At 44.7% G+C, this 26412-nt stretch overlaps 1 protein-coding gene across 2 annotated transcripts in view; it reads right to left on the reverse strand.

Annotated features, from left to right (window-relative positions):
* Window positions 1-129: 129 nt before the first annotated feature.
* AKAP8L (A-kinase anchoring protein 8 like) overlaps window positions 130-26412 on the reverse strand; it is a 29990-nt gene continuing 3707 nt past the window's right edge. Inside the window, exons 2-15 of one of the 2 annotated variants that reach the window (XM_063110323.1) lie at window positions 24649-24723; window positions 19725-19757; window positions 19391-19448; window positions 19208-19288; window positions 16852-17305; window positions 16658-16754; window positions 16508-16578; window positions 16115-16178; window positions 15135-15234; window positions 13569-13710; window positions 13375-13480; window positions 13001-13131; window positions 596-691; window positions 130-511 (exon numbers count right to left, since the gene is read on the reverse strand). In XM_063110323.1, the coding sequence (XP_062966393.1) occupies window positions 197-511; window positions 596-691; window positions 13001-13131; window positions 13375-13480; window positions 13569-13710; window positions 15135-15234; window positions 16115-16178; window positions 16508-16578; window positions 16658-16754; window positions 16852-17305; window positions 19208-19288; window positions 19391-19448; window positions 19725-19757; window positions 24649-24723 (1823 nt within the window). In that variant the 3' untranslated portion in view covers window positions 130-196. Of the gene's footprint in view, window positions 512-595; window positions 692-13000; window positions 13132-13374; window positions 13481-13568; window positions 13711-15134; window positions 15235-16114; window positions 16179-16507; window positions 16579-16657; window positions 16755-16851; window positions 17306-19207; window positions 19449-19724; window positions 19758-24648; window positions 24724-26412 lie in introns of both variants that reach the window. The other variant, XM_063110322.1, reaches the window with a different exon arrangement.

Below are 26412 nucleotides of genomic sequence, written 5' to 3' on the forward strand. Positions count from 1 at the left end.
TCCAGGTCGCTCAGGTTAGGCATTCCGGCATCTCGGGACTTGTAGTCTGGCTGAAGTGTCGCGAGGCCTGGCCCGCGCGCAGGCGTGCCCGCCGCCCCGCCCGCGACGCACACTGACACAACGGAGGAAATGGGGGCGGAAAAGCTTTATTAGGCTCGGCTTCCAGCCTCGGCCCCACGGGCCGCAAAGGCCCGGGTCACGGGGCGTCCCCGCCGCCCTCCTCGTCATCCTCCACGTCGAGGCCCGGGATGCCGCGAATCTGGCGCTGGAGCGCCCCACCTAGCAGGGGCATGGCGCCCTCCTCCTCCTCCTCTGGCGGGGGCGGCGGGGGCGGCGACGCGACGCTGGGGGCCGGCTCCGGGGGCACAGGGGGCTGCGCCGGCGTGCCCTCCACACCCTCCGCGATTCCTGCCGCTTCGCCCAGCGCGCCTTCATCCAGGGCGCCGCCCTCGCTCTCCTCCTGCTCCTGCTCCTTCTCCTCCTCCGGGCTGTCGGTAAAAGGGTTCTCGCCCTGCAGGGAGGGGCACGGACAATGAAGGGAGGGAGGGAAGAACCAAGGGGAACGGCTGGGGACAGGGACGGGGCCGCGCCTCACCTTCAGGTAGCGCTCCAGCTTCTTGCTGATGAGCTTATTGTTAAGGATACTGCGGGCCACCATGAGCGAGGACTTCTTGGACTGCTCCATCATGAGCTGCGGGCAGGGCAGGGCAGGTGGGGCTGGAGAGGTTGCTCTGAGCACTCCCACCAGCCCCCCGCCTCCCCGGGGCTCCCCCACCAAGACTGGGAGGGTCTACACGTTAAGTGTGTGTTGGGTACAAGCATAGGGCCACGACCTGATCTCATCTTTCCTAAAGGCTCCTTCTACACCAATTATTGTGTGTGATTGATTAAAGACATAGCTCTGTCTTTACTGCAGGAATCTGATTTGCTTCTATAAAAACTATAAGCAGTGAATAAATTAAGAAACCTACTAAAAGCCAAAAATGTGCAACCCATAACAAGGAGCCAAGTGCCCTAATAGGCCAGGGGCTCCTCAGGATCAACAGGGAGGATATAAAAGCAAGAACGCAAATGTCAACAGTATATTTAAATGACATACCTCCTTTTAACCCATAGGATTCCAAGGATGAAGAATTATACCCCCGTAATGGCAAGGTTGATAAGAGACACTTCTACTCTGTTTGGGAGGATCAAATGCTTACACATTTTTTGGGATGTAGTTTAACAAAATGTATCAAAAGTAAAGATTTCTCTAATTCCTTCGCAGAGCCTATCCTAAGTGTGAGAATTGGAAACATGTACGTACACTGGCTGTAGTGATGAAAAATTGAAAGCACCTGAATGTTCTTCTGTGAAGAAGTGGTTAGATAAATCCTACATTTAAAAGAACATGCAGCCTTTAAAATCTGGCTGATCTCACGATAGCATACCCAAGCCATTTTCTCTGGAAGGACTTACATCAACACGCTGGGTCATTTCCTCAGTGGTGGTAGTACAGGCAAATCTCACTTTCATCATTATACAGCCAGAATCAGAGAGGATGATAAATTGGGGTGGGAGAGACCGCCTCCAGGAACCCTATGGGCCTCAGCCAACTCTATTCACATGTTTCAGAAAGCTATCTCGCTTGATGTTTTTACTCCCTTCCCCACCTTCACTTTTTCTTTTTTTTCCTACTACTCATTTTTTTCCTACTACTGGGGGCAAATATTAACAGACTTCATGCATGCTCATAATGAGTTAAAGATACACGAATAGGATACCACTACAGTAGTTATCCTGTAGTTGCTGTTCCTCAGCAACCCTCCCTCACTTGCCAACACATTCTCTTCCTCCGTCCAAGCACCAGAGTGACACACCACCACTTCTCCCCACTGAGGCACATGTACGTTGTTTCCGGGTTTTAACCACAATAACTAAACAACACCAGAGTAAACTTAAACACTTCCATGCTGGTGCTTTTAATTCTAACCAAACAAGTCTCCCAAAGTGTTAATAACCAATTATGCTGCAAAAAAAGTTGCAAGTCCTGCTTCCTCCTTCTATATTAAAATGATGAACTGGTTGGTCCTCCTACCTGCTCACAAGAACTGATGTTACTGCTGGATATTTCTGCTGTTGGATGAAAGAGAAAAGGATATATGCTGCCTCCTATGGCATTTCCCTGTCCGCCAGGGTCAGTGCTCTGATATGCTTGCCCAGTTTTGCTATGAAGTCAGCTCCTCTTTGACTTCAGTTTCCTGGCTTGCTAAGGAAGGCTTCCTTTAACCTCAAGGTAAACAAATAATCTTCTAAATTTTTTTCTGATCTTTGTGTATTTTCCACATTTAAATTTTCTGGAATTTAATATATGATATGAGGTAGGGATACAACTTCTTTTCCAGAAATTTATAAAATAAGCCATTATTTCCCTATTGAATTGGCATACAGGTCTACAATCCCTTATATATAAATATGAAATCCTAAACGCTCTAGAAAGCAAAAGTTTTCCCCAAAAACTCACTTGGTGACAAAACATGACCTGACGTTCCATTTTTTATATGCCAGCTTTATTCATCTCACTTACACAAGTCATTTTAAGAATTACTGATGACTCAACTACAAGGCACTTTCCCAGACCCTGCAGGAAAGATTAGTGATCATACCATAGTCTTTTTTTGGGGGGGTGGAGGGGCTGGCTAGTAGGGGGATCTGAACCTGTGACTTTGGTTATCACTACCATGCTCTAACCAAGTGAGCTAACTGGCCAGCCCTCCATTATTGTCTTTTTCTAAAACCCTAAAATTAATTCAGAAACATTTGATCATAAGGTTTCAGATAAAAGACCTGTACTAACCTTAACAAAGTTCTAAAACATACTAGGATCTTTTGCTAGACTCTATTCTGGTTCTACTGTTTTATTTCTTTGTCAATATCACTTCTTTTTGTTTTCAACTGCAGAGGCTTTATAGTAAGTTTTAATATCTGCTAAAGCAAGTTTCTGAACTCACTACTGCCCTTTGGTATAATCTAATCTTCTTGGCTATTGTTAGACTTAATTCTACAGTGTAAAACTTTTAAGATAATTTCATTCAGCCCACCTCCCTGACCTAGATTTTGACTGGAACTGCTCTGTCTGCATTAATTTGAGCACTGGTTTTTGTTTTGTTTTGCTATTACATCTCCCATCTAAGAACACTATGTTCCTCCATTCATCGAGGTCTTCTTTCATGCTGCTGAAGTATTTGTAGTTTAAGATCCCATCTTTCTTCTTAAGTCTATTCCTAGTTATTTCATACATTTTGTGATTATTGAGTAGATATTTTCCCCATTTATGTTTCTAACTGGTTATTACTAGAATGGAGAAAAATAACGACTACTTTATGTATGTTATCTTGAATCCTATCCCCTTACCAAATTCTATTAATTTTAAGAACATTTTACTGGAGTCATTCAGCTTTCCTAAGAACATAATCACATTATTTGCATATAAAGAGTTTTCTTTTTCTTTTTTCAGCGGCTGGCCAGTACAAGGATCGATCCCTGGGCCTTGGTGTTATCAGCACCATGCTCTAACCAATGGAGTAATGGTCCAAAGAGAGTTTTCATTTCTAGTTTTATACTGATAATGTTGCTAAATTTCTTACTAAATCATCCTTGCATTCTAGTAACAAACCCCACTTATAATGTATTATATATTTGAATCACTGCCAGATTGGTAATTACTAATATTTTATTTGGCACTTTTACATCTTTAATAATAAACTAATCTAGTTTCATCTTGATATTATCTTTATCAGATTTTTAGAATTAAAGTTAAAAAGGTTTCCCAAAAATTGATTAAAGGGGCTGGGCAGTTAGGTCAGTTGGTTAGAGTGTAGTGTTGTAACAGCGAGGTCAAGGTTCAGATCCCCATACTGGCCAGCAGCCAAAAAAAAAAAAAAAAATTTAGGACAGACTTCTACCACCCTGGCAGTCTGAGGAGCTTCATGGAATCACTCTCTAGTGAAACTGATAAAAACTACTTAAAAACAGTGACTAAAGTCTCTGGAAATGTTCTTAAGAACAAGCAGCAAATAAAGAAACATTTAATGAGAAAAAAGTAGTAAAACCCAGTCTAAGAAGAGCACAAGTTGTGATGTTTGAAACATGACCTGTTGCCTCTCCGCCTCCCTCAGCTCAATGTGATGGAAACTCCACTCCTGATGGTGCAGCCAAGAAGACAGGCCTCCCCTCTACCCAGCTCATCACAGTTGCCGGTTAGGGTATCTTCCCAGGAGGAACAGGACACCAGCATTTCTCATCTTGCCCCCAGCTACCGGCTGCTGAGGCTGAGTTCTGGGCAAGAACAGCTGAAAGGTGACAGCTCCTTTCTTCTACCTAGCCCCGATATGTGGACTGGAGGCTTGACCTTGGCTGTGGCATACTGAGAACACTGGGACCCACATAGCCCTGACTTGTTCATAATGAGGGGGTCCTATGGCAGGAGAGGCAAACCAAGACCAGAGGCTACAGCCTGCTGTACCTCCCCCCATATCTGTCCTAAAGCAGCAGTCACTCAGAGAGAAGCACTCCCTTGTCCCTATCCCCAGAGCTTGGTTCAGAGATCTTGCCCAGTGGGAGAGCCAGGCCTAAAAACACTGAGCTCCCAATCTCTTCCCAAAGGAACTTGCTTCATTTCCAAGAGTGTAGGACTAAGGATTCTCTCAAACAATGGAGGGTGTAGAGATAAATTTTAAAAAGACTTGATAGTAGATTTGACAGAGATATAAGCTAAGCCATAGGTCAGCTAAGTTACCAGAAAGAACCAGTAAAACAGCTACGAATGGCTTCCCTGGGTTCAGAACAAATCTCAAACAATAACCTCAAAAACTATCCTTGTAAAGAGCCCAAATTTAATTGGGTCAGACTGGGAGGCAATTCAAGGTACCAGGACACTGTTGAAAACAATAGAGCAATCAGCCAGCAATTAGTGGAGTTTAACACCTGAGTGTGGTCTGGGAACACATAGACCTGTTCTCATCCCAGAGTGACTGTGCACATGCCCATGGCTTCCTCCTCCAAGGCATAACACCAGAGCTTCACACTTTAGTGATGAAAGAGACCTCACTAAAACTAAAAGAAACCTCACTAAAAGAATTCTGCTACTCACTAAAAAAACAGACAAGCAAATACAATAAAGACAACCCTGGATGTGGGGGGTGGGAACCAGTGCCCAGAGTTGCCACAATATATTATCTAAGGCATCTAGTTGCCAACAAAATATTATTAGATATCCTAAAGAAACTCTGACCCACACAGGGGGAAAATAAAGCAGACAAGAGAAACCACCTGTGACAAGGACCAGATGTCAGGTTTTTTTTTTGGCTGCTGGCAGGTAAGGGGGTCTGAACACTTGACCTTGAGATGTCAGCTTTAACAAAAGACTTCAAAGTAGCAATTATAATATGTTTATAGAACTAAATGCTTTAAGATGTAAAAGGTATAATGACACTGTCTTATAAGACAGAAAAAGTTAACAAAGAGAAATTATAATAAAAAGAAAACATAATCTTGGAGCTAAAAAGTATAAATGAAACAAAAAATTCACTAGAAGGGCTCAACAGCAGCCCTGAACTGAAGAATAAGTGACTGTGTAGATCAACAGAGATTATACAAGCTGAAGAAGAGAGAGAAAAAATGAAGAAAAATGAACAGTCTCAGACAACCATGGGACACCATTAAGTGACCCAACATATTTTGTAATGGGAGCACCAGAAAAGAGAGAGAAAGCAGGAAAAAAATATTTGAAGAACTAATGGCTGAAAGCTTCCTAAGTCTAATGAAAATCTTTATTATACACATCAAAGAAGCTCAATGACCTCCGAGTAGAATAAACACAAGGAGATCCAAAAAAGACATATCATAATAAAAATGTCAAAAATCAGACTAGGGAAAAATTTTAAAGTAACAAAATAAAAATGAATCATCACTTACAAGGGAATCCCAATAAGGATAAAAGCTGACTTTTCAGGGCTGGCCGTGGCTCACTTGGGAGAGTGTGGTGCTGATAACACCAAGGCCACAGGTTCAGATCCCTATATAGGGATGGCCGGTTAGCTCACTTGTGAGAGCGTGGTACTGACAACACCAAGTCAAGGGTTAAGATCCCCTTAACCGGTCATCTTTAAAAAAAATTTAAAAAGCTGACTTTTCATCAGAAACAAGAGGCCAGAGGCAGTAGGATAATATATTTGAAATGATTAAAGAAAACTGTCAACCAAGAATCCTATACCCAAACAAAGCTATCTTTTAAGGCAAAATAGACATTCTGAGATAAACAAAAACTGAAAGAATTTGCTGCTAGCAGACCTGCCTTATAGAAAGTACTAAAGAAAATTCTTCAAGCTGAAAGCAGGTAACCCCAGATAATATGCAAATCCACATAAAAGAATAGTAAAGGTAATTATGTAATTATAAAAGACACTACAAATACATATTTCTTTTCCTTCTCAACTGATTTAAAAGGCAATTGTATAAAATAATATCTGTCTCTCAATCATTTGCCTTACAACATACAGAAATGTAAAATAGTTGCCAAGAACAACTCAAAGGAGGTGGAGAGAACAAAGCTGTATCTGGTTAAGGAAATGACTACAGATGGTAACGTGGATTCAGAGGAACAAATAAAGAGAACTAGAAATGGGAAACAAGAATGCTAATATAACAAAAGCTAGAAATATGTAATTGCTCTCCTTTTTTCCCTCAGCTTCTTTAAAAGACATCAAGTTTTATAAAGTAATAATTATAACAATGTTATTACTGGATATTTAACATATATAGACGTAATGTGTATAAAAATAACAACACAAAAACTATTTTACATAGGAGTAGTTTAATCTCATTGTATTTAAGTTATTATATCTGAAACAGATTTTGAGAAGTTAATATGTATAAAAGGTAAGGCCTAGAGAAACTGCTAAGGAAATAGCACCAAAAAATGAAATTAAAAAAAATATATATATCAAAGAAATTAAAATGTTACACTGGAAAATACTCAATGCAAAAGAAAGCAGTAAAGGAGGAATAGAAAAACAGACATAAATCCAACAGAGACACTATACATTCAAAGACACAAATAAATGGAAAGTAAAAGGTGGGAAAAATATGCAACATAACTACAGGACAGTTGAACTGGTTATTCTAATATCAGACAAAATAGACTGTAAAACAAACAACAGTACTAAGATAGAGAGGCACATTTTATAAGGATAAAAGTCAATCCATCAGGAGAATATAACAATTACAAGTATATATGCATTTAACAGAGCATCAAAATACATAAAACAAAAACTGACTGAAGTGAAGGGAGAACTAGATAATTTGATAGTAATAGAGATTCAATACCCCATTTTCAATAACGTATATAGCACAATTTGACAGAAGATCAACAAGGAAATAAAAGGCTTCAACACCACCACAAACCAACCAAGCATAAGACAGATCTAAAGAACACTCTGCAAATAACAGCACAATATACATTCTTCTCAAGTACACAAGAAACATTCTTCAGGATATACCATGCGCTAGGCTATATAAAAACAAGCCTCAGTAAATTTAAAAGGACTGAAATAATGTATGAGGGTACTTCTAAAAGTTTGTGGAAAAAAAGAATGAAAAGATAATAAAAATCTTTCCATGAAGCTTTTGAAGACCCCTCGTATGTTCTCTGATCACATGAAGTAAAGTCAGTAACAGAAAGAAATTTGGGAAATTCATCCATAATGTGATAAATTAAACACCAAAACTTAGGATGCAGTAAAAGCAGTACTCAGAGGAAAATTTACAAATGCCTACATATGGCAAAAGAAGAAAAATCTCAAATCAACCTAACCTTCCACCTTAAGAAACTAGAATAAAAAAGAACAGCAAACTAAACCTAAACCAAGCAAAGGACGCAATGACTGTTAGAGCAAAAATTAATAAAATAGAGAATAGAAAAACAATAAAAAATAAAAATAAAACCAAAAGTTTCTTTTAAAAAAACAAAACAAAACAAAAACCTGACAAACCATTAAAAAGATTGACCAGGGAAAAAAGAGAATACTCAAAATTACTAGAATCAGATATAAAAGAAGGGACGTCACTACTGGCCTTACAGAAATAAAAGGGATTATAAAGAAATACTATAAACAATTGTATGCCAATAATTTAGGTAACTTAGATGAAATGGGCAAATTCTAGAAAGATACAAACTACTGAAACTGAAAAAAAGAAATAGAAAATCTGAATATATCTGTAAGTAGATATTGAATTAGTAATAAGCTACTTACAAAGAAAAGCCAAGGCCTGGGTGGCTTCACAGACAAATTCTACCAAGCACTTCAAGAATTAGTATTAGTTTTTCACAAACTCTTCCAAAAAACCAGAAGAGGAGGAAAAACTTCCCAAATCATTCTATGAGGCCATGACACCAAAACCAGAAAAAGACATCACCAAAAAAACTATGGACCAATTATCTGTTGTGAATACAGATGCAAAAATTCCTCTCAAGAAAATACTAGCAAAACCAATCTAACATATAAAAAGAGTTATGTACACTATGAACAACTAGGGTCATATATCCCAAGGATGCAAAGGTGATTTAATATCCAAAAATCCATTAGTGTAATATACTATACCAATAGAATAAAAAACAAAACCACGTGATCATCTCAATAGATGCATAAAAAGCATTTGACAAAATCCAACAACTTTTTAGGATAAAAACACTCAACAAAATAGGAATAGAAGAGAACTTACTCAAACCAACCCAGGGCACTTATGAAAAACCAACAGCTAATATCATACATCATGGTGAAAGACTGGTGCTTTCCTCCTAATAAAGAAGCAAGACAAAGAACATCCACTCTAATCACTGCTACTCAACATTGTACTGGAGGTTATAGCCAGGGTGATTAGATAAGAAAAAGAAATAAAAGGCATCCGAATTGGAATAGAAGAAGTAAAACTATTTACAGATGACTGATCTTGTAAATAGAAAATCCTAAGAAATCCACTAAAGAACTCTCAGAACTACTAAACATCAGTTTAAATATTATTAAAAACTAATGGTTCAGGGCCAGCCCATGGCTCACTTGGGAAAGTGTGGTGCTGATAACATCAAAGCCATGGGTTCAGATCCCTATATAGGAATGGCCAGTTAGCTCACTTGGGAGAGTGTGGTGCTGACAACATCAAGTCAAGAGTTAAGATCCCCTTACTGATCATCTTAAAAAAAAAAAAAAAAACGAAAAGCAAAACAAAACCCTAATGGTTCAGTAACCTTGTAGGATACAAACAATATCAATAATACTATTTCTATACACACGCAAAGAACAATCCAAAAATATTAAGAAAACAATTCCATTTATAATAGTACCAAAAAGAATAAAATACTTAATAATAAATTTAACAACAAAAAAGTACAAAACTTATACTCTGAAAACTACAAAACACTTCTGAAAGAAATTAAATAAATGGGAAGACATCCATATTCATGAATTAGAGGACTTAATATTGTAAAGATGGCAATACTCTCTAAATTGATCTAGAAATTGAACACAATCCTATCAGAATACCAGCTGGCTTCTTTGGAGGAATTGGCAAGTTGAGCCTAAAACTCATGAACACTCAAGGAACACAGAATACCCAAAACAATCTTGAAAAAGAACAACAAAGTTGGAGGACTCGCACTTCCTGTTTCAAACCTTGTTACAAAGCTACAATACCAACTGGCATAAAGATACGAGGGTACTTGAAAGTTTACAGAAAAATAGAATTAAAGATAATATGAATCTTTCCATGAACTTTTTAAAGTACACTAATATAGAACAATGGAATACAATTAAAAGTCCAGAAATAAATCCATGAAGCTATGGTCAATGACTTTCAACAAAGGTGCCAAGACCATTCAATGGGGAAAGAATAGTCTCTTTCATTTCCCTTTCAAATAGTGCTTGGACAACTGGACATCCACATGCAAAAAAATGAAGTTGTACCCTTACCTCACACCATATAAAAAAAATGAACTCAAATGGATCAAAGACCTAACCATAAAAGCTAAAACCATAAAACTCTTAGAGGAAAACACAGGGATAGATCTTCATGACCTTGAGTTTGTCAATGGATTCTTGTATACAACACCCAAAGCACAAGCAATAAAAAAAATAAAATAAAATAAAAAAATATCGATAAACTGGACTTCATCAAAAGTAAACTTTTGTGCTGCAAAGGACACATCAATAAGGTGAGAAAACCACCCACGGAATGGGAGAAAATATTTTCAAATCATACGAAATAACGTACTTGTATCTAGAATATATAAAAAAACTCTAACAACTCAAAAAGACAACACATTTTAAAAACGGGCAAAGATCTTGGATAGACGTTTTCCCAAAGATATAAGAATGTAGAGTACTGGTTTTCCAAAGCCTTGCAGTTTCAAATATTAACCTTACAAAAGACAGAAAAATTTCCCCAGGCTATTTAGTCTCTGTGGTTAGATAAAGAATTGTAACATAGCAAGGTTGCTGGCTCAAAGACAGACTAGTTACTGATTGATATGTAAAGTTACTGGGAAGCTGCTGGAGGGAGAAAAAATGTTTGCTAAATCAAGCCTTCCTTAGTGGATCATTTAATTGTCTAATGGAATGTTATCTGACTTGTTTTTACTGAATATTACCAGCTTCTATTGTTAAACTTGTTAAAAACTATGTCTCTTCCTGTAACTTCCTGATCTGGAGAATAAATGCAGTAATGTACTGGTGAAAATATAAAATGGTGCAGCCACTTTGGAAAACCGTATGGCAGCTCCTCAAGAAGTTAGAGTTACGGGCTGAGCCCGTGGCTCACTCGGGAGAGTGTGGTGCTGATAACACCAAGGCCATGGGTTCGGATCCCATATAGGGATGGCCAGTTTGCTCACTGGGTGAGCGTGGTGCTGACAACACCAAGTCAAGAGTTAAGATCCCCTTACCAGTCATCTTTTAAAAAAAAAAAAAAAAAAAGAAGTTAGAGTTACTATTTGATCCAGACATTTCATTCTTAGGTACATATCCAAGAAATGAAAACATATGTTCACACAAAAACTTGTACACAGATGTTACTGAGTGTTATTCATAATAGCCAAAAGGTGGACAGATAAACAAAACATGGGATATCTATGCAATGGAATATTATTAGGCCATACAAAGGAATGAAGTTATGATACATGCTACAATATGGATGAACCTGGAAAACATTATGTTCAGTGAAAGAAGCTAAAGAAGACATATATTATATGATGTTGCTTATATGAAATATCCAGAATAAGGAAATATAAAGAGACAGATAGTAGATTAGTAGTTGCTTAAGGCTGCAGAAGGATGGGTATGGGTTTCTTTTTGAGGTGATGAAAATGCTCTATAACTGTGGTGATGGTTGAAGAAATCTATGTATACTAAGAAGTACTGCACATTTTAAGTGGGTAAATTATATGGTATATGAATTTTATCTCTGTAAAGCTGTTACCAAAAATAACAATTAGACATATTCCATCCATTACTACAGTCTGGAATTTAAAAGAATATAGTATTTAAATCATCTCTATAAACCAACTACTTAGGATACCTTCTAAGTACTACTTTCACCACCCTTCCACAACCCTCTATGGTTACTAGTTGTTATGCTTTTTCTTTTCTTTTTTTTACTTCTTTTAGAATCAATTTTGAGTTTATATTTTGCTACCTATCACTCATTTCCCCTAGATTTTCCAGAAGTCTTAGTAATGCCATGTACTCTCCATCTTGTAGTCTTCTTTCTCCCTACCGCTATCAGTTCCCAACCCAAGAATCTGTTCTTGGCAAGATCCCTACAGCTTCTGTGTTGCCAAAGCCAATGAACACTTTATCTTTCCAACCCTCTCAGTGGCATCTGCCAATCCTGAATCTCTATGACCACCCAAGCCAGATCCCCAACCCCATCCCACTATTGAGAATCACTGTGCTGGGAAAGAACAGAGATCGATTGTGACAGACATGGAAAAAGTTGAGAAATGCTATAGCATTTTGTTGTTGTTGGGTGGAAAATAGCATTGAGTACTATCACCTGCTCATAAACCTTGCTGGCCTCCTCCAGGGTGATGACAGCTAAGCCTCTATTTAGTCCAGACCTGGTTCTGGGCCTCTCACCTCTTTCCCCACTGCACAGCACCCCCCCAACTCCACCCCCACCCAATCTCTAACCGCCACCTCCAACCCAGCATGTCACCCATTCGACCAAAAGATACCTACTCTGGCTTCTGTGCTAGGCACTAGGGATATGTTGGAAAGCAAAACAGAATTTGCTCATTTCCTTGCCAATTGTGCTCCTTTCCCTGCACCAGATACCCCTCCCGCCACAATCTTAGCAGCAACACTGTCCACCCAGTCCCCCAAGTCAGAAACCTGAGCCATCTTCCAGGCTCCTGGTCACTCCCACATGCTGACCTCCTGTGCCCTTCCTTAAACAGCTCTTCTCCTCACTCTCATTTCTCTCATCTTCATACCACAGCAGCCCCTCCTTAGCCCCCATCTCCCTCTCCACACAGGTGCCAAAAGTCTCTAGTTCAACACCAACCCTAATCCTGTTAGTCCCTCACTTGAAAACTTTGGTTACTAAAGGAGCAGACCCAGCTCCCTCACCACAGCTGTGAACCTCTGAAGTTCAACATTCTCCTCCAGCAATACTTGCACTGTACTCTTCTCCATTTGATTTCTGAACCTAACCTGGTCATTGGCCCTCTGCACATGGAGGTCCCCATATCCCAAAGTGTACTACTCCTTAAAGTCCAGCTCCCAGACAGAATCCCCATTCGCCACCCCTCTCTCTGTAGCTGATTGCACTGGGCTGGAAATGTCCATATCTACCTGCCCCCGCTCCCCTGCAGTTCCTCACGGCAGGCAGAAGTTATAACTGAAGATCTCCCCAAAGGCCTCACTCAGTCTACCCACAGGATGGAGGGAGGGCACCTGTGGCCACTCACCCTGCGGTTCCGGTTGTGATCCATGGTCTTGAGATGCTTCTGGATGATCCCAAACTGCATGGGAATGAAGAGGTCACAGGCTGCACAGTGGGCTGCTTCCACCTTCTTCACAAAATGCTCCATGGCAATTTCTGTAATAGGGAGGAAGAGGGAGCTGCCACTGATCCTAGATGCCTAAGCCATTCAATTGGCAAAAAAAATAGACCAGCTCTTCAACTTGCTCTGCCACTTTTCATGTGGGTTGGGTGAAGTGGTAGCACTGTTCTCACCGACCCTCACTGGGGGGGCAGATGGTTGTCATGACCCTTCACTGAGAATCAGAGGAGGACAGGCTGAGGCCCTGCCTGGTGGAAGTTGGGATAGAACCTCCTTACCTTGGGTCAGATCCTGGTCTCTGTAGATCTGCTGGATCAGACCATCAAGGTCCTCCACAGTTTTTCGGAGCTCCTCTGTCTTCTTGGTCTTGTTGGTGACATACTCCTAATGGAGATATCAAGGTTCGTATGGGCTGCCCTATGTCCCAAGGGACCCAAGAAATTAAGAGCAGCTATGCCACTCAAATGCTCACCTGCAGAAAGTCAGCCGTCTGCTTAGGGAGCTTGGTGCCTACATACTTAAAGTGCTCCTTGTGGAACTTGCTGTCAAGGTGGCTGGCCATCTCATCCTCGTAGAAGGTCCGGTATTTACAGAGAGAACACACAAATTGGATCCTGCCACAGGAGGGAAACAAGGGGCTGAGGCTGTGAGGGTCCCAGCAAACAGTGCTACCACCTCACCCAACCCAGCTGCGAGCCCTGAAATAGGCCTTGCTCACGGACCTCTGAAGTCAGTGGGGTCAGGAGTAGAAGGGGACTGAAAGTCTGCAGGCTGCAGTTATTGCAACGTAGGGGACAGGGGAGGAGCTCTTCCTTCCCACAAGCAGGAGGCTGAAGCCTGACGCAGCAGCTGCTGCAACAGGCAAGGAGTCGCTGGAAGGTTGCCGGAGGACCTCTCTACCAAGGCTGGGCAGGAGCTTGTGCACTTGGCCCAGCTGGGGGCCGGAAGGAAGGATGCCCTGGCGTGAGCCAGGTGGCCCTGAGGTGCAGAGTGGAGTACGCAGTCCCGAGGCAGGGCCCGAAAAGGTGCTGCATCTTCCTTCTGAGGCCTGGGGGACTCAAAGGCCCAGCCCATCCTCTGCTCAGAATGCTTGGGGGTGGTGTCGGGAGGGATGGGAGGCAAGCAGGCCTGGGCACCTGCTGCCTCATCTTCCTCTTCTGAGAAGAGACCAGTCTGAGCTGGAAGGAGGGCGCCGGCCCGGCCTGCCAGAGGGCAGCCTGGAGTCACCTGAGCGAGGTGCTCTGTCTGGGCCTGGTGTCCACAGCAGAAGCCCGGGGTCTGGGGCCTGGGCTGGAGCAGGCTGCCGTGGCAAGGGGCGGAGGAGGCCAGCTGCCACCGAGGCCTTGGGGCAGGTCCCTACCTCTGCCGGACGTCCTTATCTGGGCCACGGGGTCAGCTTTGTCTGGAGAGCCCAGGGGCCGGGCGCCGGCGAGGCTGAGGAAGGTCCAGCAAGAGCAAGAGTCTGAGGCGGAGGAGGAGGAGGCAAGCGCCAGTGCGGGAGCCCTGAGGGCAGACAGACCCGACCAAGGGGCGTGAAGGGCTCAGACACAGACAGGCCCGGCCTAACAGGGCCGGTGGGCCAGGCAGAGGGCAGGCCCGAGGCTGCCACAGCCCACAGATGCTGCTATCTCTCCTGGGCACGGCGGCGGCCTCTTGGCAGCTAGCTGGGGTGGCACGAGCGCCGTGGACCTCAAGTCTCTGATGAGCTGGCCCCCTCCCTCAGGGGCATCGGGCCCCCAGTGCACCTCAGGGCTTGTGCGCCGAGTGACCTAGCGCCGGAGCTTCTGAGCCACGGTGCTGAGCAGTGTCAGGTCTCAGGCCACAGACGCCAGTGGTCGCCAGGTGGCCACAGGGGGGCAGGGGACGAGTCAGGCCTTGGGAGCGGGGCCTGGCGGGAAGCAGGGTCCATGCACGGCCGAGCAGGTGGTGGCTCCCGAGGGAGACCAAAGGGCGGCGAGATGGCAGAGTTATGGCCCTGCTCTCCAGGCGGCAGCCCCACAGTGAGGCAGAGGCAAAGGGGTGGAGGGAAGCTGGTTACCTTTCCACCATGCGGTCTCGCTGCCGCTTTTTCTGCTTGTCCTGGCTCTTCTTGCTTGCCTGCAACTTGCGCTTGGTCTGGCCATTCTCATCTTGGGCCCCTGTGGGAACAGAAGGGCATAGTCACCAACTTGACTCTGCCAGGATAGGGCAGGCCCAGTGGCCTCTGAGTCACCCGCTGTCCACTCCAGAGGGTCCATCTGAGAGCAGCTGTCCAAGCAAGGCCTCTGGCCACGAGCAGGGCTGGGTACCCTGGGCTGGGCTGGGCAGGGAGTAGGTTAGGCCTAGCCCCCAAGGAAGTGGGGACACACACCGACCCCTCCACTCTCCAGGACACCCACTCTCTCTGCAGAGTGACCCACGAGGAGGCTGGAAGGCAAAGTGAGGCTGTCTCGGCAGGGACACTGGCACACATTCAGAGGGGCCAGGTGGCGGGATGCAGGGAGGCCGTTCACATGGCCCTGCCCACCCCCCACGGGGCACCGCGGCAACAGTGGGCTGAGGCTGGATTTACTGTTAGGTACCTGCTGACGCTCATCACTCAGGTGGGGGGACACGGACTCCCAACAGGGGCTGGAGAGGCGCTAAGGGAGAGGACACGCAAACCAGAGCCGTAAAAACTGCACCATGGGTCCCAGCTTGGACACCAGCCACTGAGGACTCGGAACTGTGCATTTCCGAGGGACTGAGGGCAGGGGGTATGCCTGGGGTGCCCCACACTTTGGCTTGCTGCCCCCACCTCAAGGTAAAACCAGCGTGCTAGGCAGGGACCATCACCATCCACAGCCTCTGCTTGGGAAGAACAGTGACAGAGTGGGGACAGGGAGAAGGAGGAAGAAGAGCCCCCTGCCAGCACATACCCAGCCCCACAAGGGACGTCCCAAGCTGGCCACTCTGCTACAACCCTACCCTCAGCTGGATCCCTCCCACTGTGAGCACCTGGAAGAGCCACCCCAGCACCCAGGTCCCCAGAAGACTCACCCTTCTCCGAATCCTCTCTGCCTTCTTCTCTCCCATCCTCTTTTCCCTCCTCGTCCTCTCCTTCCTAACACAATTTAAAATCCAACTTTAAAATACGTGCAGTGATTGATTTATAATGGCCCAGCTATGTGCCAGATACTGGGCAAAGACCTCACGTCCTCCCACCACCCAGTGCACAGAGGTTCATTCCATTTTCTGACAAGAAAACCATGCCTCTGGTTAAATGGCCTGTGCTTTCTCCTAGACCACACTGCCCCCGGTGCTGGTCACCCATGCGCGCAGAGCTGACCACGCACTGCCCATTGCCCTGTGGAGAGCCCTGCTCTTCAGCACAGCCTGGTCTTCACAGGCCCCACCTGCACACAGAAGGAGCCCAGGCCAGGGGCCACTTACTGCTCGGGAGCCTTTCTCCACAGTCTCAGAGCCTTCAGTGCCCTCTGCGGCTTCTCCCTCAGTGCCCTCATCTGAAAAGGGAGAGGAGGGAACTCAAGCCAGGAGCCCCACGAGGGAAGTGGCCTGTGGCCCACTGCCACCCCAGCTCACCGTTGTCTGAATCGCTGTTGTCTGAGCAGTCTGTCCGGCTGGCTTTGCTGTCGGGTTCATCAGGACTGCCACCCAGCTTTCTCTTCTTCTTCTTGGTCTGGGTCAGAAAGGGGGAGCCGGGTCAGGGGGTGTGGCTCCTGGCGCTTTGCTCCACACCAGCTAGAGGTCAGTAGGGGAAGGCCACTGCCACTCACTCGGAAGTCGGCCGTGGTCCAGGTCTTCCAGGTCCGCCTCATCTGCTTCATGCCATTGCCAAACCCAAAGCCAAAGCGGGAGCTGCCTGGGAAGGCACTCCCACCACGCATGCCCTGGAACATGCCGTACTCTGGGATGATGTTCTGGGAGAAGAGGGAGGGCAGCCGGGAGGCACCAGGCATGCACTGGCCCCGGACCCCCATGGGGTCTTCCCACATGCGCCCATAGCCGGAGGCCATCGGCCGGCTGCTCCGGGCATCCCGGGCCCAGCCCTGAGCCCTTGGACCAAAGGTGTCGCCGCCACGCATGCGGAACTGGTCACGGTAGGCATCATATTGGCCTTCATAGGCCATTTCCATCTCGGGGTCAAGCTCGGCGTAGTCATATCCTGACCGGTAGAGGTCACGCTCGCTCAGGACGGCCCTTGAGTCACAGGCCTCATAGGAGTCATACCTGCAGAGGCATGTGGCAAGTTCAGGTAGAGCCCCCTCAGGGTCACCAACACCAGCCAGCCCTTGCTGGGCCAACTGCTCCTGCCCTCCCCAAAACCTCCCAGTCCTGAGACAGAAAGACCAGCTCCAGCACCCACCCCCACTCTGCTGGGAAGGCTCAATGTTCAGACAAGCCAGGTAAGAGGTTCTGGCCCCATAGGAACAGAACTCTAGAAAGCAGAAAGGGGCCTTAGCTGATGTCCTCGTTAGGGGCCCCACTGTCCCGAGCTTGCATGTAGTCACGTACTAGCTCGGGGACCCTAAGAAGAACCGACCACTGGAGGGGAGGCTCTAGTCCACTGAGTCTCAACAAGGGGCAGAACCACTCCCACAGCCCTTTGGAAACATGTGCACTGTCTATGGTAGCCATATGCCCAAGACTGCTCCTCAGGGGGCAGAGTGGAGCACCCAGGCAGTCCAGCACAATGAATACATGGCCAATGAGGTTCATAATTCCCATGAGAAACACTGTGTTGGTCTTGTGCCTCACGGCTGGGGGAAACATCAAACCCTTCAAAGCCTGTCACCAGCCAAAAGAAGTGAGACACAATGGGGAGTGTTTCCCAGGAAAGACATTACAAACTTGCACAGGGACTAGAAAAAAAGCTCTGTGACATCAACCCTGGAACCCAGGCTGGGACACCAAATCCTACACAGCAAGTGGGAAAGCAGGCAAACCCTCCTGTCCCAGAGAGGAAGGGCACCACAGAGAGCCAATTTAACCATGGCTGCAGCCCAGACCCCACAAGCCTCACAGACAGAAGGGCCCCTTCTTGTACCTCCTCCTCAAGCCCCGGCCACCAGGAGGTACCAGTACCTGTGACAAAAAAGCCAACAGTACTACCACTCCTCCCCAGTCATTGCTCCCTGGCTCTAGGCTGTGGCAAGAAGGTGCGGAGCACAGACATAAGCATGAGACACATACACCAAGCCCTCAGCTCCAAATGCCATAGCTGTTGTGCTAGGGGCTCTAGAGCCCATGCCAGCAAGTCCTCTTGTGTCCTCCTGCAGCCCTGGGCTCACTTGGCCTCACCAGTACCTAGCCAGGCCCCCTTACTCTCTGTTCTCCCTCATCTGTTAGCTGGCACTCCACCCTGTCCTGTGCTTGAGGTATGTGTGCCCTCCTCACCGAGGCCTCTCCCTTGGGCACAAGCACTCCAAGGCCAAGACCAGTTCAGTTAATGACACACGCCAACAACGTATGCTTTAAAGTAGGGCAGATCTGGGTGTGATGGCCAGCCCCACCACTTACTCGCGGGTGCCTTTGGGCAAGGGGTGTGACCTGCCTACATTTCAGTTTCCCCATCTGTTAATGAGGAAGACATCAGTCCCTCACAGGGGTGCTTCCCACAGGCACATGTTTGTAAGGCACAGGAGAGTGGCCAGCAAGTGTCCACTTCTGCCTTGTTCCTTACATGGGAGGTGGCCCAGTGTGTAGTGCTCAGCCACAAAGGCTTGTCCCTTCACACCAAACCCAATCTGTCCTGCCCTGATACTACACAAGATGGAAAGTCTCGAGAGAACTCCAAATGACTGTCCTCAGAGGGAGGGGCCACTGAACACTCTGCTCCTGAGGAGTTATTTAGAGGCAACAGTGAAGTCAGCCCAATCTGGGTTTGCTTCTTCCCCTGCTAGCTGGGGAGAAGCTGGCCACCAGGCAATGGGGGTCAGGGGAAGAGGAGACACAGGTCAGAGAAGGGAGGTGCAACAGACTCCATTGGGAGTACTCTCTGGGAGCCCTAGCAAGGCCAAACAAGGTGGGAGGAAACACACACGGAGGTGCATTAAGAGAGGAAGAAGCCAGGAGGTAGCAGGCAGGAGCCACCCCTGCAAAGCCTCAGCCCCTAGGTGGGTGCCCACTCACCTTTCTGCACCTGAGCTGTACACGCCTCCTTGTATCATGTCTGTCTCCATGTGAGGCACCATATCTAAGCGCTGGTTAATTCTGGATAAAATGGAATCGGCACTGGCGCTACCCGAGGCACTAGGGTTCGCACTTGTGTCAGAGGTAGGCATTTCCCAAGAGTTTGAAGTGGCCATACCATACCCATAGTTGGTGGTGTTCTCCTGACCATAGCCATAGCCATAGCCATAATTCTCATAGCCTGCAGTAAGGGAGACAGAAAGACAGAGATGGCAGGGCAGGGAGAGAGGAAGCAGACACAGAGACCAATGCAGAGACAAGCTTGGGACCCCAGCGCCCGAGGCTGGGTGGGCCTAGCCATTCTGATGGGGACTTCCTGTGAAGGAGTACTCAGCCCCAGGGACACCCAAAGTATACCTGCCCCACTCCCCCATCTTGGCCAAGCTGGGCAGTGGCAGAGACACATAAGTGGTTCAGTCCTAAGGCAGAGGAGAGCAATCATGGGAATGATACTTGCCTCTGTTTGTCCCAGAGTTCCAAGTTCCATATCCTATGAGAAGTAAAAGGGCAATTACATCTACAATTGCTTGCAATACAACAAGAGTTTACTTCAGGCACAAGTGAAGACAATTATTCCCAGTACCTGACTAGTTACAGCAGACTGAACCTCCCCTAACTGAGAAGACTCAAGCATGAAAGCACTATGCAAATAACTTGGGCCACTTGCTGCCCTGGTGTCTGGCCTTCTGAGGCTCTTTAAGGAGCTTCCTGTTCCCAGCACTCTCAACTAACAAATCTGGCTCCTACACTTCTCTCTTAAAGAGCTAGAATTAAAAGATAGGGGATGGCTGGTTAGCTTAGTTGGTTAGACCACAGTGTGTTATAATACCAAGGTAAAGGATTTGGATCCCTGTACCAGCCAGCTGCCAAAAAATAAAAATAAAAAAGATCTCCCTGGCCCTCGCTAAGCATTTATCAGATTATAACCCCTCATATAGACCCTGTGTTGTACAAGAAGCCTGGCACAGAGTCCTTATCCACTCTGAAATCAAGTCACCCAAACCATTCAACTAAGCCATCTGGAGTAGGGAAACCAACCACCCCAGTCCCCCAAATGTCAGCCTTAACAGGAAGGGCCAGCAAGCCCTTGAGTTGTGTGAATGTGCTGTGCTGGAACACATCAGCAAGGGAAGGACAAGAAGCAACCCCTAGTGTGAGAAAAGCTGTTGAGAGAACAATCTGGATAATAAACTAAATATGCTCTGGATTTGCACACAATGCATGATGAAAATTCATTCCTTCAGGAACATAAAACCACTGAGAATTGACAAAGTGTGAAGCCACATGGAAACTCCTGAGTCAGCCAGACACAGTTCCCCCACAGAGGAGTACACGAGAACAGCCGGCCACTTTACCAATGTCTCTAGTGAGACCCCATGGTAGCCTCCTATTTGATGTCATCTCTGCCCTGCAGTCAGACAGGACATGCTCATCCCAGGACCAAAGGGACCAAAGTTCAGTGAGATGGCAGTGTGATGAATGGCAGAATCCAGACCATAGGAGAGCAAGAAAAGACAAACTAGGGAGAACATAGGTTCCTCCACAACCCAGTGCACAAACAGAATGGGAATGTGTCAGAAATCAGTGGAGGAACTTTAGATGACCACTACATTTAACAGACCATGGACATGAGACAGCTCACAAAACAAAAATCCTCTAGGCTGGGAAACCAAAACCGAGGTTTCTCATCCATTTTTTTATGCTACAAGTATCATCTCCGAGCAGAGGTTGGCAGTCCTTGGCACTGTTCATGCCCAGAATACTGCTTGTTGTTAAAGGAGGTACTAATAACCAGAGAGCAGCACAGACAGCCAGGAGCTGGAGACCACGTAAGGAAAGAGTGGCGAAGGAGCAGCTCTGACAGGCAAGAGAGGCTGGCAGAGCCACATAGGCTAGCACACAGCCTGGCCAAATGGCTGTTTCCACCACAGACAGTGGACATTGGCTATTCAAAAGGAGACAGGACTAGGAGGCAAAGGCAGACCCATCAGGGCTCTGCTTGCGGGCCTACAATATGGTCCACCCCGGATTTCAGCTGCTGAGGATCTGCCAGAATTGAATGAAGAAGCACAGGAAAGGAAGCAGGAGTGGGCACCAACTCTGCAAACATGACTTTACATTTCAAGGACAGGAAGGTGGCCTCCTATGATGGGGCTCCCATAAGCTGTCAGGAGTCCCTCCCAACAAGCACTCACTATCTGCTACTTGCTATGCCTGGAGCAAGCCAGACTCCCTGATGGATTCCCCAGCTGGTCCCTTCAGGAGGAAGCCTGTGACTTTGGGGACTCCAAGACCTGCCTCTTCCAAAAGAACACCAACTCAATTCCATTCCCAGAGGCGATGAGAACATGGTTGACAAAGGGAATTTTAAGTACAGTTTCTCGAGGAAATGAAGAAAAAAGAAAGGATATGGTCACAGTAAGCAATACTTATAGAGCCAAAATAAAAACTGATTTATATGTTCAACTGTAAGGTAATAGTTAATCAGATTACAGTAGGCAAGAATTAAGCCTTATGTTGCAAAAGGAAATGCTTCTAACATAAGTGAAACAAAGCAGGATACACAATTCTATCTACCTATAAATTATTCAACTACATAAAATAGGTAAGCTGACAAAGATTAAATATTAAAATGGTAATATCTTGGCTGACTGTTTTTCAAAATGTTGTTTAAATGTCATTATACTGTTCTTGCAATTTAAGCAAGAAGGAAAAATAAAACCACCCCTATTTTCTCGCAATCATCTACATAAGAAAATCTCAAATCTACAAAAGAACTACTAAAACAAGTGAGCTTCAGCAAGGTTTATTACAAGGTCAATATAGAAATCAAATTTCAAATATTACAAGGTTAATACACAAATCAAATATTAGTCAAATTTCTACATATCAGCAATTAACAATTGGAAGCTGAAATGTTTAAAAACTTATTTTTTTAATTTAAGAATCATTTTATTAATTTATAGATTAAAGGGCCGGCCCGTGGTTCACTTGGGAGAGTGTGGTGCTGATAACACCAAGGCCACGGGTTCGGATCCCTATATAGGGATGGCCGGTTAGCTCACTTGGGAGAGCGTGGTGCTGACAACACCAAGTCAAGGGTTAAGATCCCCTTACCAGTCATCTTTAAAAAAAAAAAAAATTATAGATTAAATGAAAAATCCAAACGGATTATTTTTACAGAGTTGGGGCTATGCTAAAGAGGAAGGATGGTGATTGAAGCCAAAAGCCCTGAATACTAATGTTTTCTATACATTATAGAAAAAAACACTAATTCTGGCTATATCCAGGTTGGTACTGTGGAAACTCAAATTTTTAAAAGTACCATTTACCACAGCACTAAAAACATGAAATACTTAGGTGAAATCTAACAAAATATTTGTAGGACCTGTGTGTTGAAAATCACAAAATACTAATAAAAGAAATCAAAGACCTAAATAAATGGAGTGACATTAAGATGTCAAATCTCCCGAACTAATCTATAGATCAATATAATCTACAGATTCAAGGCTATCTCACTCAAAATCTTAGCAGGAATTTTTATTAAAATTAATAAACTGATTCTAAAATTTATAAGCAAAAGCGAAGGAACTAGAATATCTAAGGCAGTTTTGGAAAAAAAGAACAAACTTGAAGGACTCACATTAACTGATTTCAAGACCTACTATCCAGTAATTAAGACAGGGTGGTACTGGAGGAAGTTTAGATATATAAATCAATTGAACAGAATTTAAGTCCAGAAAGAGAACCACAATATTTGGTCAATTGATTTTCAATAAAGGCAATTCAATAGAGAAAGGATAGTCTTTTCAACAAATGGTGCTGGAACAATTGTCTATCTATATGCCAAAAACAAGAAGAACCTTGACCTATACTGTAGTACCCTTTGTAGAAACATTAACTCAATCAAAATGGATCACAGACTAAATGTAAAACCTAAAATTAAAATACCTTAAGGAAAATTTATCCAAGGCTAAGGAGCACTAGGGAAAAAAAAAACTTAGAAGAAAATCTCTGTGACCTTGAATTAGGCATAGATTTCTTAGATATACCACCAAAACTGTGATCCGTTAGAGAAAAAATTGGTAACTCGGAATTCGTATATTAAGAACTTGTGTTCTTCAAAAGACACTGACAAGAGAAGAAACAGACAAGCCATATCTGGGGGAAAGTATTTGCATGTGGCACATCTGATAAAAGGCTTGCACCCAAAATATGTAAACCAGGGAAAAAAGAACTCAAAAAGATGTGCAATTTGGGTCTACATTTGATTAAAAGAGGGAGTCAGGGACGGCAGGATAGGGAAGCTATGCAAACTAAGTTTCTCCTCATTTATGAACTACCTGATACCTCCTTGCCCAATTTCAAAACACTGTAAGTCTCCCTCTTCCCCTAGGACTAGCTGCTTACACTTGGGGAGCTTACTTCTGTCCATTCACTCAGTGACTCCTGAGAGAATGTCAGCTGAGTTGGCTGTCTTTCCCCAGACCTTGGTAGTAAAACAAATTACCCTTCTCAGTAACCAAGACATCCTTATCAATTCCAAAGAAGGCTCCTTCTCAACAGACACCCCTAGGTCACACACTAGCTTTATCAGCAGTTCTGGGCTGCCCTGGCGCTCCAACAAACAGTATCTGTGAATCCTGCTGGGTGGCTACTTCTGAATTATAAGTGTGTCTGTACACACTTGAGAAATCAATCAGAGATTTTCACTCAACCTTATGTGTGTGGAGCCCACTGGCTTGAGGTGGCATGACCACATCTGTAAAAGCCTGCTAGATTCACACACTCAACCTCTCTTCCACAGTGGGCACATGCACTACCTTGGGGCTAAGTTAATAGCTTAGTTTTTCCTGGACCAATCTTTTGAACTTTGGCCACTCTCCTTCTCAGGCCTTCAAGGGGCTTTTCTGAAGCCAAACCTTTTGTAAAAGACCACAACTACTTCTATAAAATGCAAACAGTCAAAGAAACCAAACACTTACAGCCTAGTTTGTTCAGTTACATGGACATCTTACCCATAATTGCCCCAAAGGGAAGCACTAGCTGTTTCTGGGTCGGCCTGTGGCTCACTCGGGAGAGTGTGGTGCTGATAACACCAACGCCACAGGTTCGGATCCCACATAGGGATGGCCAGTTCGCTCACTGGGTGAGCATGGTGCTGATAACACCAGGTCAAGGGTTAAGATCCCCGTTACCGGTTATCTTTAAAAATAATAAATAAATAAATAAATGGCCCATCAAACCATTTTACACAAGTTTGGGTTCAGAAAAGCAAGACAGGGTGACAGCAAAGCCAAAGACAACTTAGAAGACTCGGGACTGCTATGCCAAAAGGAGAAGGCAGAACACTCTTGTTCCCACCAATGGCCCATACTTACCATAATCACAGGTGGGCTGAGCACTGGTGTCTGAGTACGTCGACTGCAGAGTGGTTTCAGATCCCTGGACAAAGCCTAAACATAAGCACAGTGTGGTTAATTTCCCCTGACAAACCACAGGAAAATGACCTAAGACTGCCCTTCAGTATAGATTGGATGTCAGGCACTCCCTCAGTGGAAAGCCACCAAAACCTCTGGATTCCACATTTTAATTAGACCTCCAGAACGTATTAACCAGTGGAAAGGCAGGCTATGTCTAACTTGCTAAGCCAGAAAGACCAGATAAAAAATTTTAAACATTTAGGCCAGTAACCCATTTTGATAAAAGAGTACCCAAATGATCATTCAGTAATGAGGAAAATAATTATATCAAATCACTGAAAGGTGAGCCATTTCCAATTCAAACAAGGATGGGGGCTAGTTCTTAAACGATATTAAAGCAACTAATATCCCCCTCTCCCTGCCCCAAGTCTGAAAGAGAAACTGCTTTATATTTTAGTTTTTCCATTATTAAAAAAAAAAAAAAAAAAAGGGGGTATTACAATTACTACTTTTTTTGGGGGGGAGGGAGAGGTGGCTGGCCAATATGGGGATCCGAACCCTTGACCTTGGTGTCACAAGGCTGCACTCTAACCAACTGAGACAACCAGCCAGCCCCTACAATTACTTAAATGTAATTATTTGGGGTTGGCATGTTTGTGTGGAAATAATAAGTATTATTATATAAATCCATATATGTATATACTTATTTCCATATGCGTGTATATACACACATACACACACACCTTAAAATGAGTTACTATCGCGTAAGGAAAACTTCAACCTCTATTCAACCTCTATCAAAAGCCACTGGTCTTAAAGGCTGGTTGTAATAGACTATAATTAATCCTGACACTTGCTTTGAAACTACATTTTAAAATATATATTTTTAAATGATTTACTCTTAGCACTGAAATTGTGACAGATACCACGAGAGGCAGTACTTGCCTGTTCCCACCAGAGCCAACTCATGACCTGAAAATTAAAGCCAGCACCTCCAATAGCTTATTTACAACAAAAACATACACATCTGAGTGCCTTCTCTCTGGGTAGGCATTCTCAAATTTGTTGACAGGCTCTCTACTTCATTCCTTAAGACCAGAGCAACAAAGATGACAACAACAGCAGCCAACACTGAACAAGTGATTCCCCTACAGGGTGCTAATAGCTTTATCTGCATGATCTCATTTCACCCTCACCATAGCCAATAGGGGGACAGGGTAAGATCCCTTACCCTGAAATTCCCACAGGTCCAAAAAGGTTGGAAAGACAAGTGTTCCCTGCAAATGTGTTGCCAAAACTCACTTTGGGGCCAAACTGATCTGTGAGGACATTTATCATCCTTCTTTAATCCCACTTGGTGCAGAATTAATGCGTTTAATTATAAGGTACCGTCCCAAACCCCAGTGGGGGTGTTGTGGAATGAATTCCAAAACACATCCACCTTCAAGGGTTCCAAATAAGAAGCTGTGGACCCAACTTCATTTTTACTTCCCAGAAGGGGGAACTGGGCCCTGGGGAAGGAGAAAAAGTAGACAGAAGCAACTTTTCTATCTTCCCTAATTAAAGAGGGTGCATTCAAATGGATTCTTTCCAGGGATCTGAGACCTTCCTGAGATGCCTAAATTCTAAGCACTGATGATTTAATAACTGTCTACAAGAAATACCGAAAACACTCTTTGGAAGAGATCACCCACGGGAAAGCCTCATAATGTAAAAAGTACC

The sequence above is a fragment of the Cynocephalus volans genome, chromosome 10 (genome assembly GCF_027409185.1).
Source record: "Cynocephalus volans isolate mCynVol1 chromosome 10, mCynVol1.pri, whole genome shotgun sequence".
Taxonomy (NCBI): Eukaryota; Metazoa; Chordata; class Mammalia; order Dermoptera; family Cynocephalidae; genus Cynocephalus; species Cynocephalus volans.